Source organism: Nicotiana tabacum, chromosome 8, assembly GCF_000715075.1.
Source record: "Nicotiana tabacum cultivar K326 chromosome 8, ASM71507v2, whole genome shotgun sequence".
In the NCBI taxonomy this organism is placed as follows: domain Eukaryota; kingdom Viridiplantae; phylum Streptophyta; class Magnoliopsida; order Solanales; family Solanaceae; genus Nicotiana; species Nicotiana tabacum.
In genome coordinates, this window is record NC_134087.1 from 158,452,510 (window position 1) to 158,468,959 (window position 16,450).

At 35.1% G+C, this 16,450-nt stretch overlaps 1 protein-coding gene and 1 long non-coding RNA gene across 2 annotated transcripts; both read left to right on the forward strand.

Moving 5' to 3' along the window:
- Nucleotides 1-1,527: 1,527 nt before the first annotated feature.
- On the forward strand, nt 1,528-3,760 carry LOC107817673 (photosystem II 10 kDa polypeptide, chloroplastic-like). The gene is made up of 5 exons (XM_075219822.1): nt 1,528-1,755; nt 2,524-2,581; nt 3,205-3,260; nt 3,363-3,415; nt 3,521-3,760. The coding sequence occupies exons 1-3, from the start codon at nt 1,593-1,595 to the stop codon at nt 3,227-3,229; spliced, it is 246 nt and encodes an 81-aa protein (XP_075075923.1). The 5' UTR covers nt 1,528-1,592; the 3' UTR covers nt 3,230-3,260; nt 3,363-3,415; nt 3,521-3,760.
- Nucleotides 3,761-8,087: 4,327 nt separating this feature from the next.
- LOC107817674 (uncharacterized) lies at nt 8,088-12,043 on the forward strand. Its single transcript, XR_001655256.2, has 4 exons — nt 8,088-9,018; nt 9,108-9,895; nt 9,970-11,539; nt 11,648-12,043. It is a non-coding gene; the product is annotated as an uncharacterized LOC107817674 (long non-coding RNA).
- Nucleotides 12,044-16,450: the final 4,407 nt, after the last annotated feature.

Genomic DNA, 16,450 nt, shown 5'->3' on the forward strand with positions numbered 1-16,450 from the left:
AGTCCAAAAGCACAATACGAACCTATCAGAGCCATCAAAACACTGTTCTGGAGTCGTTTTCACAAAAATCAAACCTCGGTTTATATTTCCAACTTAAGCTCCTAAAATGAGAATCACTCATCCAAATAAATTCCAAAACAATCAAAAATACACACAAGTCATAATACACAATATGAAGCCACTCAAGAACTCGAACCACTAAACAGAACGCTAAAGCTCACAACGACCGGTCGGATCGTTACAATTATAAATACTATATAACGAACTTACCTAAAGTCTTCGTCTTTGCATGCAGTAAGTTACTTTAAATTTAACTATTGCAGAATGTAGTAATATTGACTTTTCTATTTGAATGATTGTTGTATTTACTTCGACATCAATTGTTATTATACATAATTCATTTTTATTCTATATTCTATATACTTTTTTATTGATCGACGTAGAATTCACGTGCAATGCACGTACTCTTAAATTAGTTAAAAGAAAAGTGTGTGGCATGATAAATTAACTCCGAAAATTCTTAAACGTTTATTTATTATTTTTTTCAATTTGAGTGGACGAATAAAGCGATAATATAGGTCAATCACTTTCTCTACCCCGTTAAAGGGGAGTGCCTAAAGACAGCCAATGAGTTAGTTCCAAGTGGACTACTACTATAGGACGGGTAACTAGCTAGAAGTTTGTAGAAGAAGTTTGACTTTGTCGCTGGGATTCCGGGACCTACATCTCGAGACCATTTCGGCCTATTCATGGCTAATGTTGAATTGTACTTTCCACAACATATTTTCTCACATGGACAACTATATGTTGCACTTTCAAGGGGTATATCAATTTCATAAATAAAGGTTTATTGATTATGACAGAACAAATAACATACACCAAGAAACATTGTCTATAAAGAGATATTAGATATATGATACAACAACATAACATATTATTATTTATAAATATCCATAATTATAAATACTATATAACGAACTTACCTAAATTCTTCGTATTTGCATGCAATAAGTTCTTTTAAATTAACTATTGCATAATGTAGTAATATTGATTTTTCTATTTAATGAATGTTGTATTTACCTAGAAATCAATTGCTACTATACATAATTTATTTTTATTCTATATTCTATATATGTTCTTATTGATAGATGGAAAATTCACATGTAACGCACTACTCTAAAATTAGTAAAAAAAAGTGTAAGGTACAATAATTTAACTCTGAAAATTCTTAAACGTTTATTTTTAAAAATATTCAGTTTGAGTGGACGAAGAAAGAGATAATATAGGTCAATCACTTTCTCTACCCCATTAAAGGGAGGTGCCTAAAGGCAACCAATGAGTGAGTTCCAAGTGGACTACTACTTTAGGACGGGTAACTAGCTAGAAGTTTGTAGAAGATGTTAGAGAGTGCTATACAAATTGCAATTTTGATAATGTTGGTAATATGATATCGACAGGAGAAATGCGACGTGTAAAAGAAGACCAATTTGTGGGGCCTTTCACAAATATTATTAAAAGGATCATGCAGCAAATTGGATGAAACATTTAGTAGCTAAGAGTAGAAACAGCAGAAGAAGAGTAAGTAATTAGTGATGGCAGTTAGTGCGGTGAGGAGTTCATTTAGTCTCAAGCCCTCTCCCTTCACTGTGGAAAAGAGAGCAGCGCGTGGCCTGCCATCACTAGGAAGGTCTTCATCCTCCAGCTTCAGAGTTGAGGCCAGTGGTGGCAAGAAGATCAAGACCGACAAGCCTTATGGTCCGTCTGTCTAACTTCTAGTGTGTTCAGCACGAAAATCATTTTTTACGAAAAATATACTCTTTGTTCCAGTTATGTGAGCTACCTATTTTTTTTGTCTATTTTAAAAAGAATTATTCCTTTTTAAATTTGGTAATAATTTTATTTAAACTTACAATTTTACCCTAATAAGAAACTTTTATAATTACACAAATATTTTGGACCCTTTTTGATTTGTTTAGGATCACAAATTTCAAAAAAAATTCATTTTTTCTTAAATTTTGTGCCCAATCAAACAGGTTCACATAAATTAAAACAGAGATAATACTATTTTAGACGTTTTTGGAAAATATATTTGGTACTAAAATGTCTATATATACTAGTTGGAGTAATTAATGACATTTAGGAAAGTTATTTGCTCTCTTACTCTTACGAGGAAATTAAACACTCGAAAATGACTTTATTGCTGAATTTTCTTTCTTTTTTTATTTTTTATTTTTGCAAAATGAGCTTTGTCATACCAGATACATTCCCAATCAACTACAGTTTTGGTATATTTGGCCCTGCATGTTTCCATTTTCACTCTTCATTTTGTCCAGCGTTTTAGACTTTTAGATTAGGCTGTCCTTTTACAATATATAGATTCTTATTTTTTATTTTCCTTGGTAGAGTCTTTCAGTGTGGTTTTTCCTTTTGATTACTGTGAATACATCTGAAAGAGATACTTAGAATATTATGCAAAAAAATATTTTGCTGATTGATATGACAATTGGTGTGTAAATTAATTAGGAATTAATGGAGGCATGAACTTGGAAGATGGTGTTGATGCCTCGGCCGTAGGGCAAAGGTTTGTTCCTATACTTGACACTCTTTCTCTACATAACATCTCATGCACATTTTATCTTTTAAATTAATAAAAAATCGTGACCACATGGGAAAACGGAGCAAGAATGTTACCTCGGTCAATCCCAATAACTTTGTTTATTTATATTAAGAAACATTAAATATGCGAAAAAGATTTATATTCAAAACACAGTTACTAACCCTTAATGTTACTGCTACCCTAGAATTTAGAACCAATAAAGCATTTAGAACCAATAAAGCTCAAGTCGAGGCGTCTTTGAAAAAGATAGACACTGTTTCTTGGTGATTGCATTTGTTCGATGGCACCTCCCCCTCCCCCTTTTTTTGTTTTCCTCAGTTCCCGGTAGCATTGGCTGACACTTAAATCTAACATGATCATTAGGAAAATCATATCTGAATTTTCAAGAAGATTGTGTAGAAAACTAATTTGTTTATGTAAAGCAATTGTTAGGATTATGTAATTAAAGGAATGGTGTAGAAGTAGAAAAACTTTATGAGATCTTTACGTATTGATGAAAAAACTATTATGGAGTAATAAAGTTACTAAATATGGAGTAATAAAGTTACTATCACATGTAGTCATATTAAAATGGTGGCTATGTGCAGGGAAAGGGTGTTTATCAATTCGTGAACAAATATGGAGCTAATGTTGACGGATACAGGTTGGTGATTCTGATTATATTCCCAATAGTAGATAATGATACCCCATAGATTACTCTAAAAATGAAGCAATAATTCATATAAATACTTTGATTAAAATGCAGTCCTATCTATAACCCAGATGAATGGTCCCCGAGTGGCGATGTCTACGTTGGCGGTATGACTTCAATTATTATTATTAATATTTTTAATTCTAACAATAAAATAACCAAGCTTTCATTTCTTTCCTAAATAATGTAGTCAGTATAATTGAAAATTGCAGGTACCACTGGCTTAGCCATTTGGGCTGTCACGTTGGCTGGCATTCTTGCAGGAGGTGCACTACTTGTATACAACACAAGTGCTTTGGCACAGTAGATCATTATGCCTACATCAATTAAGTTGTGTCCCAGCTTGCATTGTCAAAATATTTTGTAACATAAAGCAATGATGAATGCAGGAATTTGGCTAAGAATATTCAAGATTTAATATATATGTATAAATAATATAGTAGTATTTAACTTGATCTTATCTTATTACTATAGTTTCTGCCTCGGTTACATCCAATATGCATGCATGTTGTTTTGTTTTGATTACTGGATGATGAGATTTAAACTTCTTTTCTTCAGATACTTCTAGTTGCGGAAAAACCAACGGGTCAATTAAATCCAAAATATAAAATAATAACACCATCTTTAACTTATTTGTGGTTGTAAGAATCTTTCCATAAGACCGTTCAGGTTAACTGTTCATACTTCTCATATATATAGGAGTATATAAGTATATCAAAATTTAGACATCAAATTCGCTATGTGCTTCTATCTTCATAAATAGGTAATGAATTACGATATGATCTGTCATAGCCAACAGTTTGACAAAATGTGTTAAGACACACAGGGCGGGGCTAGGATTTGAATATTATGGGTTCGGGACTATAATTCTTTTAAGTTATTGGGTTCTAAAGTAATAATTTATATATATTTATTGAATTTTTTAATAAAAATACAGAGTTTGAATAAAAGCTATTGAATTCGACCGAATCAACAACCAGTGGTTGTGTCCGTTGGTAGAACAAGATGTGCCAAACTCAAATAAATATCTGATCCGATAAATATCTAATGTTTAATTCAGCATTAAAATATTTATTGAAGTTAAAAAGATGAGCACCAAAATAATATAATACTATATATTTGGAAGACATGGAGAAAGGAATAGTAAGGGGAAGATTTTTAGTAAAAGAGAAGGTGGAGAATTTGTTTGGGAAAAAAATATGTAATAGGCTAATCTCACTATACTCTGTTTGACATGACATTTAAATTTGAGGGAGCAAAGAGCTTCTTTTTTAAAAAAAAATACAATTTTCCTAACGTACCCTAAAATTTTTTTACTGTACAAATAGTAACTTAAAAATATTTATGTGTAGTGGTAAATTTTTGTCCTACCCCTGAGGCCAAAAAAAAAAAAAAGAATGGGTTAATATAGCTCTGAGATTCTGATTCTTTGGTTGTTGAATTATTGGAGTAAGAGAGTGTAGCTTTCATATATGCAAAACACACCCCATTTGAAAGATGTCTTCTTGCTCTTTGGGGAGTGAAGGTTGAACATTGCCTTAAATGAGATTGTGATGGATATTTTTTTTTTTTTTGGTTTGTCTAATTATTCGATATTTGAACTTACTGGACCGACTGATACAAATTCATATTACGTAGGATTTAATAAAGGAGAAAATAATCCCTAGTAAGATTTTTTTCCATTCTATAAATTCGAACTCAGAATATTTGATTTAAATGAACAAATAAAAAAATATTTACCACTCTTTAGGCACGTCATGCCTACACTTTGCCTGCTTGTTCTGCATATTTCGCTTTGGTGTTTCTTCTTGTATTTTTCAGATTCTTGTGATTTTTGGTATTTTAAGGCTTTCAAATAGATGAAGAAAACATGTATAGAATACCCACTCTCACCAAAACTCTAATACCAAAAATTATAGACAGAAACACGACCTCCAGCAAAATTGAAGGAAAATCCGTAAGCCCTAAAGAACACCCCATGTAATTAGACTGAAAAGGATAAAGGGATATGTGGATTCTAACTAATAGTTGAAAAATAGCACATAGACAAGCATATGGGTTGTTCGGAAGGGGGTATGAGCCGCAAATAATGAAGGAATTTTTTAGAAGATTGAAATTTGTAAGATGAAGTTAAGGACTTAAAGGCTGCAAGCTCATTCTATTTCAAAAAAATATAATTTATAAACTAATATAGAAATAATTTGGGTGGGACTTATGTTATATCCACCAAAAGTGTAATGATTTTTTTACTCTGCCAATATAGGTTAACCTGCTATACCATCTGCTCTAGTCTTGAGTAGAATCAATGGCATTAAATAAAATTACATATAATTATGTTTAATTGACCTAATTATATAAATATATCTTACATCAATTTAGGAAGATGTCTTGAAAGAACTATAAGTTCTTGGAATTAATGCAGACTAATTAGCCAAATATAGGATACATTAAATTGGAAAAAAAATCCATTTAGATGATACCTATTAGTTAGGAATAGGTTCTAAAGTTAATAAAGAGCTTCTAATATTATTGTTAATTAGGTTTGAACAGATTTTTAAATCTGTTTCATAATAGAATCTGATCTTGTATTAATGGGCAGTAATAACATGAATTGAGCTTAAAAAGAGAAAAAAAAGATTCATACAACTGACTCAACTTGTTTGAACTAAAACATAATTATTGTTTACACCAATTTGGATATCACAAATGGAAATGGTCACATTTACTATTGCAATATTAAAAACAAGTCATAACTACCCTCTATTTTACTTTTTGAATATTTGAATCTCTACCATTATACTTTCAATCATATTTGTCCACACCTATTTAATAGCCCGATCTCAATTTTATAATGACACGTGGCTGGCCAAGGCTCAATTTTAAACAAAAAAATTTTACTGGGCGTCCTATTTGGTCACTTACATTAAACTTGTATCCACTTTTAAAAAAAAATTAACTAGTATCCAAAGTATAGACAACTTCATGTCTTTTCTACCTCCTTTTTCTTCTTCTTCTTCTTCTTCTTGGCTGTGAAAATAAAAGTGACGATGTATTTACATGGTATTTATGAGCAGGTTTTAGTGAGCTGTTGTGGCTCCTTTCTTTGCTATTGCTTAAGATTTCTTCTTTTTCTTCTTAATTGCAAAATAAATTTATTAGATTTATTGTTGTTTTGACAAATTGATGACTGAGGTTTGTTCTTTATTATATTTGGAGGTTATGTTTCAAATTTAAGCTTATCTGGAGTAGATTTAGGCGTTAAATCCTGTGTTGAATTGCTGAAATTTGAAGAACAAGTTTCTGTCTATGGGCAATTTGCACTTCAGACCTATTTGACTTCAAGTACATCTTAAATGTAATTTTTTTCACTTCAGACCTATTTGGCATTAAGTGTATGAAAATATTTGTTACAGTTAAAATCTATTGGGTCTTAAGTGCATCTTAAGTGTAATTTTTACACTTTAGACTTAATTGACCTTAAGTGCATTGCATTTCAGACTAAATTATTTTTTTCAACTTCAAACCCGATAAGTTTGAATTTTATCCTAAAGTAGGTTGACATGTAAATTTTTATGCAAAGTGAGTACAATAGTGATCCAAAAACTGAATATAGATGTAAATCCCCCTTTTAAACATCCTCCCCATTTAATCAAAACCTACCTGACCAATTATCTATGGTCTTCTCCACCACTTTCTTCCTACCCCCTCTCTCTCCCTCACACACACAGCATTACCACTTTTCTACTGCTACCTTCAATTCCAAACAAACCCTCCTCCTATAATAATTCAACTTCACAAAAATTCTCCAGCTCCATTGCCCCTAAAACACCTAGCAACTATTTCTCAAATTACAATAGAATTTTGAAAAATTGTTACACTTGTTTGACCCACAATCTGATTTTGGAAAAAACAATTAAATTTATATGTTTAGGCCTCTAGCAATCGATTTAATCCAAAATTCGAACTTGTAAAGCAACAATTGTAAATAACGAATGAAATAAAGTAAAGGAAAAGATTAAAAGAATTTCTTATTAGAAGCAAGCCTCGATTGGTTGTATCAGCTACAGTGCTAGCAATCTCTACGATGCTGAACAAAACTTGAGAACAAAGTTAAATAAAAAAGATCACTTATAACTTTCTAGTGAATGTTTTTTCTATTTTTCAATTCCACTCTCTCGAGGTGCCGGAGTGGTACTTCTAGTCGTAGGGGAGGCGTTGCCGCTCCGAGCTTTAAGCCAGCACGCCAGAGAATTGGGTAGTGGAGAATGAGATTACTGATAATGGTAACAACCTCAGTGTAATGTCCGATGGCCACAATTTCTAAGCGCGGTTGACAAGGTCTCCGGATATATACGTTCATCTTTTCGAATACTTGACCCTATGATACCAAAGCTTCTGGATCAAAGGGTTGTCGAACCTGGTAGCATCTCTTCATTTATCTCCATTTTCTAGTCTTATTTGCCGCATGGAATTTTCTTAGCATGCCATGTGGAAAAGGTAAATTTTACCAATATAGTCAATCCCCCCCCCCCCACCCACTTATCGGGTGACTCGACGAGAAGTGCTCCATAACTGGTAATCCTTTTATAGGATTCAATCTTGCTTAGAGTCCTTCTTTAACAAGGAATTTCAATTATAGCGTTGCTTTTATGATTGACGTAACTGGTGCACAGTCCATATATAAGGTTCCAGGACACGTGGCTGCCTTTTATTGGTTCTTTCATCTATTATAGATCCCTAGGCAATAATGACTACTTATGACAGAAACCTTTCTCGATTTTGGCGGTTATAAAACGAAGAGTTTCCGCCTATATATACCAAGATGTGGGCCTCCTCATTAGTTTAGAAGTCTTCCGTTTATCATCTTCATTCTTGCTTCAGTAATCCTCTCTTTGATTCTTTCCTTCGTTTCTCAGTTCCTCTTTCACTATCCTCTTGGATTCCCAAGATTTAAACCTTCCCTAGAAGGACAATCTCTCTCTACGCCTATAGCTAAATGTGTTCCTACATGTATGTGTTGCTTCTGTGGGGCGTTAACTTTGTTGCCCTTTCTAAGAGGAAGAAGAAGAAGAAAGCTTCCAAATCTCATAAAGGCGGGAAAGGGAAGCAAAGTTCCGAGCCCTCGGTCCTGGAGGTTCTCCCCAAACACTTGGATTTCGATAGAGACGTTGAAGCATGAGCGTCTGGACAATTTGGGAGTTCTAATGTTGATAAAATAGAGTATGTTGTTCATGAAGAACATCTCCCCTTAATTCTATGTGACTGACGCTGGGGTGACCGTATCACTGTTCACATCCCTCAAGCGAACGAAAAGAATTTTCAGCCACAAGCATGATTTTTCCTTAGTGTATGCTTATCCATTTACCTTTGGATTCGAACCCCCGATTGGTCCCGTGATCCTAGATTATTGTCACCATTTTTATATGTGCTTGGGTCAAGTTGGGCCGAATTTCTAGAGGCTCGTGACCGACTTTCGCTTTTTAGTGAGTGTGGCTGACGTCGACTTCTCTCTTTCGAAATTTTTACAACCTTTTCGCTCCAACTCCATTTAGAGGGAGCATCATCACGATGGTGAGTTGGGGCACATGAACTCTTGTGAACTCAGAGGATGACCATGACAGGGGTTGGTTCGTCCGATATATTGCAGTCCCTACTTGGTAGTTGATTCAACCCGAGGACGGGCTTATTTTGGAGACTTGGAATGACAAACGTAAGTCCTTCCTTTAGATTGGATTATAGTTTTCTTTTCTCTCCTTTTTTAAAGTCATTCTTTTGATTTTCCTTATACCTTCTTTTTAGCCACGCTGGTAGCTCGGAGAGCATCTCAGACATTAAGGAGTGGGTCAAAAATATCATGGCAGCCTCTCCGATAGTGGAGAGGTCACGGAGATTCATATCGCAAGCTTCAGGATGGAGGGATAAGGACCATGTTAAGCACGTTTTACTTTTACGTTCATAGGATTTCGTGCTTTGGCGTCATTTTTTCTTCTTCTTCTTTACGTATCCCTCTAAGGAAGGCTACTCTATAAGTGTTAATCTTTCTCTCCGCTTCCTTTGATTTTCTCAAGGAAAAGGGTCAAGCAGTTGTCTGCCTTAAAAAGAAGGTCAGACTCGCCAGCTCCCATTTTGGTAGGCCTCCTAAAAAAAGAACAAGGTCGGACTTTCATAAAAAGCCTGATGGTGTTCGAGGTATTCTCCGAGTTACCCTTCAAATTGAGCACCCCCAAGATACTACTCCCATAGTGATATAGGACGAGGGTATGGAGCCCCCTTGTTCTGAGCCAGTGAGAAGCGAGATTCTACACATAGATCGGGGGAAAGGAATCACTGAAGATGATCCCACCGGAAGACCGGCTTGCCTACACCTACTAGATCCTTCAGCTCCATGCCCTCTCCTTACCGGTTCTTCGACGAGTGCCGGTATCCGTATGATTTTTATTAAGTTACTGAAAAAGATCAATCTCTTGAACTGTTCTGGTGAAGGGACGATGAGGCTAGAAGGGTTAATAGTTCCCTTAGAAATGCATGAGATATCTTCCCAATCCATAACCATGTTGGCAAACTATGTGCTTCAGTGCACCCTTCAGGTAATGTTTTCAGCCTTGTCTTTTTTCTTCTTCTTTGCTTAACTTGTATGTAAGGTCAAATTGCTTTCGTGCAGACGAACTTGATATCGATTCGGATCAAGGATAGGTTCTCTTTTTATGAAAGAACCATAGAAGGATTGAGAAATAATGTTAAAGATTAGGAAGCTCGTTTTGTAGAGGCACTCTCGGACAAGGAAACCTACTAGCTATTAGCCCGTTTGACCAAGGATGATCTGAAGGAGCTGAAGAGGGAGATCGAGAAGACGGGAACAACACATAGTTGTAGGGTCGAGAATTTGGAGGCATCTATAGCTGAGAAAGAAGAGCAAGCAAACCAGTAAGTCGATGTTGATGCAACACTGACATAAAACCTAGCTCGAGCCAAGTTGCGTGCATTATATCTTGAGCAGACCCATGGGTCATGGAAGGACTCAAACGATACTCAACAGGTCGAGGTGAACAGGCTACCGGGAGAGAAGGATAGCATGGCCTGAGCTTGATAAGTTGAAGCTACAATCAGAGCTGGCGTAAAACATTGGAGGGCGCCCGTGCGGGGATCCTTGATTAGGAAAAAGAAATTAAAATCCAAGGCGAGCTATGGAGGAAGCCAAACTCACTCTTAATATGGACGCACCCGAGGGAGGACTTCCGAAGGATGTAGAATTTGCTGGCTTTTCAGTGGAAGACATCAAAGGAGTACCTCCTAGCTCGAGTCCTGGCCCTTCGAACTCTTGGGGTGGCCCATCATCTTCCTACCCTTCTTCAATTGGGACCGTACCTCAAGATCCACAGTCTCCCTTCCCTCCGGGTGGGGACCATTGATGGTGCCATTTCAATTAGGGCAGTTCAAAATCGAACCAAAACTGTTAACCGAATCGAATCAATGACTTATTGGCTTATTGGTATCGGATTATCGGGGTAATGAATGGTGAATGAATTGAAATTTTATACTTAACAGCTTAACAGTTTGATGACGGATTACTCAATTTTCTTATCAGGTAAACTGTTAACCCGTTAAAAAATTTATATTTACATTTTTACCCTTATTAGTAATTTTTGTATGTACTAGATTGGAAGACAGACTCTTCAAAAATACAATTAGATTAACAAGACAGAGTTTTGAATTTGAATCCGAAATTAGTATGAAAGCATCGACATGTCATCTTACTATGCTTAGAATTTAGACACTGGATGATATTGTTGCCAACATACTACCCGTTGAATTTGAACATTCTTTAAACGAAAACAGTCGTAAATGCGTGCAAAATTGTAACATAGAATAATAGAACTGCCTGATGTTTGTAGCTAATGCCTAACGGCAGTCATTTCTGGCTTTTCATGAATTATGAGTGGACATGAATTGAATTCCTCTCTGGGCCATAGTATTAACTTTGTAGATAACAATGCTGATGATCATCATTGTTCAAAAACTAACCGAGACAGTTTGAACTATGCATTTGGCTGTTTAAATTACAACACGAAAATAATTATCTTATTATCATCACATCTGCACCATAAAATCTCCATTTCCAAATTACAATAAAGGAAGAAGAAACATCTTTTAAATTTTAATATAATCACATCAAAATGTGCTAATATGCAGTAGCTTTTAGAATTACTGTCAAGCTAAAAGTGACAAGTCCCGTGTAACTCTCAACAGTGCTTTTCGAGGCTCCCCCCCTTAGACCGGTCTCCCCTCATTCATGCCTTCCTTCAAGGCCAAATCTACATGCTCTAGTGGATCTAAAGTAGGTTTAATATTTTAATTAAAAGTGTTGGGTGAGTTAATGCATGCTTATGTTAAAGGATTTGTTGATTGTTCAAAAAAAATTATTTGGTTTAGCCGATAAACCATCTGATAATCGTTAATCCGATACCAATCTGCCCATTATCTTATTAGATGGCTAACGGATTACTATATTTATAATTCGATAACCGATAAGCCGAACGGTTAAACGTAATTAAATACCCGATCCACCGATAAGCACCCCTAATTTCAATGGCCGCAGTGTAGAAGTTAAATGCATTTGCCTTTTTGTTTGTGCTATCCTGATTGCTTTTCTTGCCATTTTGTTTTTATCGTTCAAGGATATGCCTCGGTTTGTAATTACCCTTGCTAAGTTTGAATAAAAAGTACTTTGTATTCCTTTCTTTTATTCCTTTAGTAGCAAACTATGGCACATCGAATTTGAACTGGTCTTGATATGCCCCTTCGGACCTCGAAATTTTTTTTGCAATCCTCGAGAGAGCATTTTCGCGAAGAAAAAGACGGTGTTCAAATAGTATCACCATCGTATGGCCATAGGGTCGTGATATACCCTCGATCTACTAGAATAGTACGTGCCTGGGTTTTATTCCCTTCAAGTTAAATTCAATGCTCCTTGGGAAGGGTGAAGCAAAAAGACGTGACATCCCTGTCAGGCGTCCTTTCAAGTACTCGAGCTTGACATTGCTTCCGTTTAATGCAACTGACACGTGGCCACACCCGATTGTAATCGGCGCTTAGGGCTGCGTCGTTTGGACTGCTATAAAAAGAGGAGGAAGCCTTGTTTCTTGTCTTCTCACCCTTCTCAGGCATTTAAGTTTTAAACCTCTCTGAGTTTTAGTTATCTTCCTCACCCTTTTAAGAAAAGACCCTATTTCTCAAAAATCAAGCTTCATATTATCTAATGGATCCCCGGAACCAACACCTCCTAGAGAGGTCACCACCGGCCTCTCCTTAAGATATAGGAGGATGTTCGTACCGCCTGCCGCCGGCAAAAAGGAGAAGGACCACCAACAAGGTGGATTTGGCATCTCAGCCTTAGAGAACAATGTTAGATTACATATATGTGTTCGTAACACGCAGCGAAAGATAATAACAATCCTAGGCAGAACTTTTCGTGTTTAAATTTATTTATATGTCAAAGATCGGATCTAAGACGTACCTGGTGAAGAAAGTCTCGTTTCAAAAATTTTCTTCGATTGTGCGAAGACTCTATGCGTATCCACACCGAGATCGATTCTTTGCTATCAACTCTTTGATCAATTAAAACCTGCGAACAAATTGAATAAATTGTGTGCTGGAATTTTTCTCAAAACTTCCAGCCAACTTCTTGACAAAGAAAGTAATTACTTTGTCAAATATATCTCTTGTTGTCTCACTCCCGAAAAATTAAGTGTCTTAACACTTTATTTTGAATGATATTTATACATATAAGTTGCCAACTTTTTCCTATACGGTTTGGGCAAAAAAACAGACTTCTCTTAACAAGTACAGAATTTTTTTTTCTTTCATTACAATATAGTAGAGGTACAATCACATTCCATATATGCATGATGAGTATGAAAACCAATTTACATAATAATTGGACCTTTTCTTTCTTTACAATTTTGTCTTATATAGTAAAGGTATATGCATGATGAATGTGAAAACCAATTCACATAATAATTGGATCTTTTTCATTCTTTACAATTTTATTTTATATAGTAAAGGTATAAACACTTTCATATATGCATGATGAGTGTGAAAACCAATTCACAATATTAATAGGATTTTTGCCGTAGGATAAACTTCAATTCCAATCAAAAGAATTTTCGGCAGGCGTGGTTAGTCCTTATGGACTTTCAATTGTTAATCCAATTCATAATTGGATTATTATTTTCCTGTAGGAAAACTTAATCCTATTTCAAATGGGTTTCATGAAAGCCACACGTTATTTTCTAATCCAATTATAAATTAGATTATAGAACTAACTAATCATATTATATATGCAACTTAATATTAATATATATATATGATACCATTATTTATTTCAACCAAGATATATTATTTAATTTTCTATTCCAAATAGAAAACTTCAATTTGTTCACAATATTAATTATATCCTTTGTGCTAGCAAAGAATATAATAATATTTCATTTGGACTAATAACTAAATTTATTTGACTAATTAAATTCTTTAATTTAATTACCAAATAATAAAGCAATTAATCCTTTAGTAAAGATCAGAACTCTCGTTAGTGTGTGACCCCATAGGTTCATTACTAAACCGGTAGTAAATTGATCACATCAATATACTAATCAAGGGTGGCGTCTAGCAACACTCCTTAATGACCGGATAGTATGAAGTATACAATTTACTCTCAAGAACCAGTAGAAAAATAATGTAGTAATTCCTTCTGTCGTTATAGCTCTGGATCACCCTAGGATATGGTTCAACTGTCAAATCCAAATAGGCAACCAACTATGTGTTCATGTCAAATATAATCGGCCATTGAATGACCTAAGAAACTAATTTCTTCTTTCATTCAATTGCCCTGGCCAAGATCTTAGTTTGGTCGTTTATAATTCATGACAACATGAAGCTTAAACTCATTACCAAGAGTTGACAAATTCCATCTTGGATCAATCACTAATTCTACAAGTAGTTAACCGTACCCAATATCCTTTCAACTATCGCCCTAGGGCCATAGGTGTCTAGTATCAAAGCATAATAAATAACTTGTCAATTACTATGACGATCTCAGGTCAAAGGAAATTCTTACATCACATTCTTCAAGAGAATATCCTATTGACAGTTTATGGTAATTTAACCATTAGGAATTATCTAATGAGTCGGTTCAATGATCATATCTTTATATGCATCATCTATCTATGTGAATTAGTTAATGAGATCAACTAATCTTTATCCAATAAAGACGATCACATAAATATTGATCTTACCAGATTACCAATGTCCAAATTAATAATCTTACGATTAAGAAAAAATTTAGATTAAATTATAAGAAACTTGACTCTCATTATCATGATCTCCATCACAATGTCAAATCTCAATAATTTAATCAAGGACCTTATCAAGTTAATCAAATAATTAATAATAGCTATGATAAAAGAATATCAAATGTCATATATATTTTATATCAAATAAAAAATATGTTCAAATCATCAATGATATTGGATCTAGGGCATATATACTATATCCCTAACAATCTCCCACTTGCACTAGAGCCAATCGCTCTTGTACTTCATCCCCAATTTCCACTTGTGCTTGTCAAAATCCTTTGCACCAAGAGCTTTAGTGAATGGGTCTGCTGCATTTTCCTTTCCATCAACTTTTTGAATCTCCACGTCTCTACGTTCAATGATCTCTCTTATCAAGTGATACCTTCACAGAACGTGTTTGGACTTTTGGTGCGATCTTGGTTCTTTTGCTTGAGCAATGGCTCCAGTATTGTCACACAATAGTGGAACCGCACCTTCTATTAAAGGAACCACACCAAGTTCAGCTAAGAACTTTTTCATCCATACAGCTTCCTTAGCAGCCTCACTAGCTGCTATATATTCTGCTTCAGTTACTGAATCAGCTACTGTAGCTTGTTTGGAACTTTTCCAACTCACTGCACCACTATTTAAGGTAAATACATAACCAGAAATAGATTTGCTATCATCCCTATCTGAAGAGAAACTTGCATCAGTATAACCTTCAAGTTTCAACTCAGAATCTTCATAAATGAGGAATTGGTCTTTAGTCCTTCTTAAGTACTTAAGAATGGTTTTCACCACTTTCCAATGTTCCTCACCAGGATTTGCCTGATAACGGCTAGTCACTTCAAGTGCATAAGCCACATCAGGATGTGTACATGTCATGGTATACATGATAGCTCCCACTGCACTAGCGTATGGGATCATACTCATGCGTTCTCTCTCTTCAAGTGTTTTAGGACAATCCTCCCTACTGAGAGTAATTCCAGTGCCTATCGGTAGATAGCCTCTTTTGGAATTATCCATATTATACCTCTTTAAGATGGTATCAATGTACAAAGACTGGGAAAGTCCAAGCAGCTTCCTAGATCTATCTCTATAGATCTTTATTCCCAATATATAAGCTGTTTCTCCCAAGTCTTTCATGGAGAACTGTTTAGATAGCCAAATCTTGGTACTTTGCAATGCTGGTATGTCATTCCTTATGAGCAATATATCATCAACATATAACACTAAGAATATAATTGTGCTCTCACTAACCTTTTTGTACACACAAGGTTCTTCTTCGCTTTTAACAAAATTGAACTTTTCAATTGTCTTGTTAAAGCGAATATTCCAACTTTGAGAAGCTTGCTTTAGTCCATAAATGGATCTTTATAGCTTACAAATTTTATTATGATCAGTTGAAGATGTGAAACCTTCAGGTTGTGTCATGTACACATCCTCTTCTAGCTCACCATTAAGGAAAGCTGTTTTCACATCCATTTGTCATATTTCATAATTATAGTATGCTGCTATAGCAAGCAAAATCCGAATAGATTTGAGCATTGCCGCGGGAGAGAAAGTCTCGTCATAGTCGACTCCTTCTTTCTGACGATATCCCTTGGCAACAAGACGGGCTTTGTAGGTCTCCACCTTTCCGTCTGCTCCAATCTTTTTCTTAAAAACCCATTTACAGCCTATAGGTTTTATATCCTTTGAAGGTTCAACTAAAGTCCATACTTTATTTTCCTTCATGGATTCCATTTCAGATTCCATGGCCTTCTGCCACTTCTTATAATCGAAACTTTGTATAGCCTCTTCATATGTCTT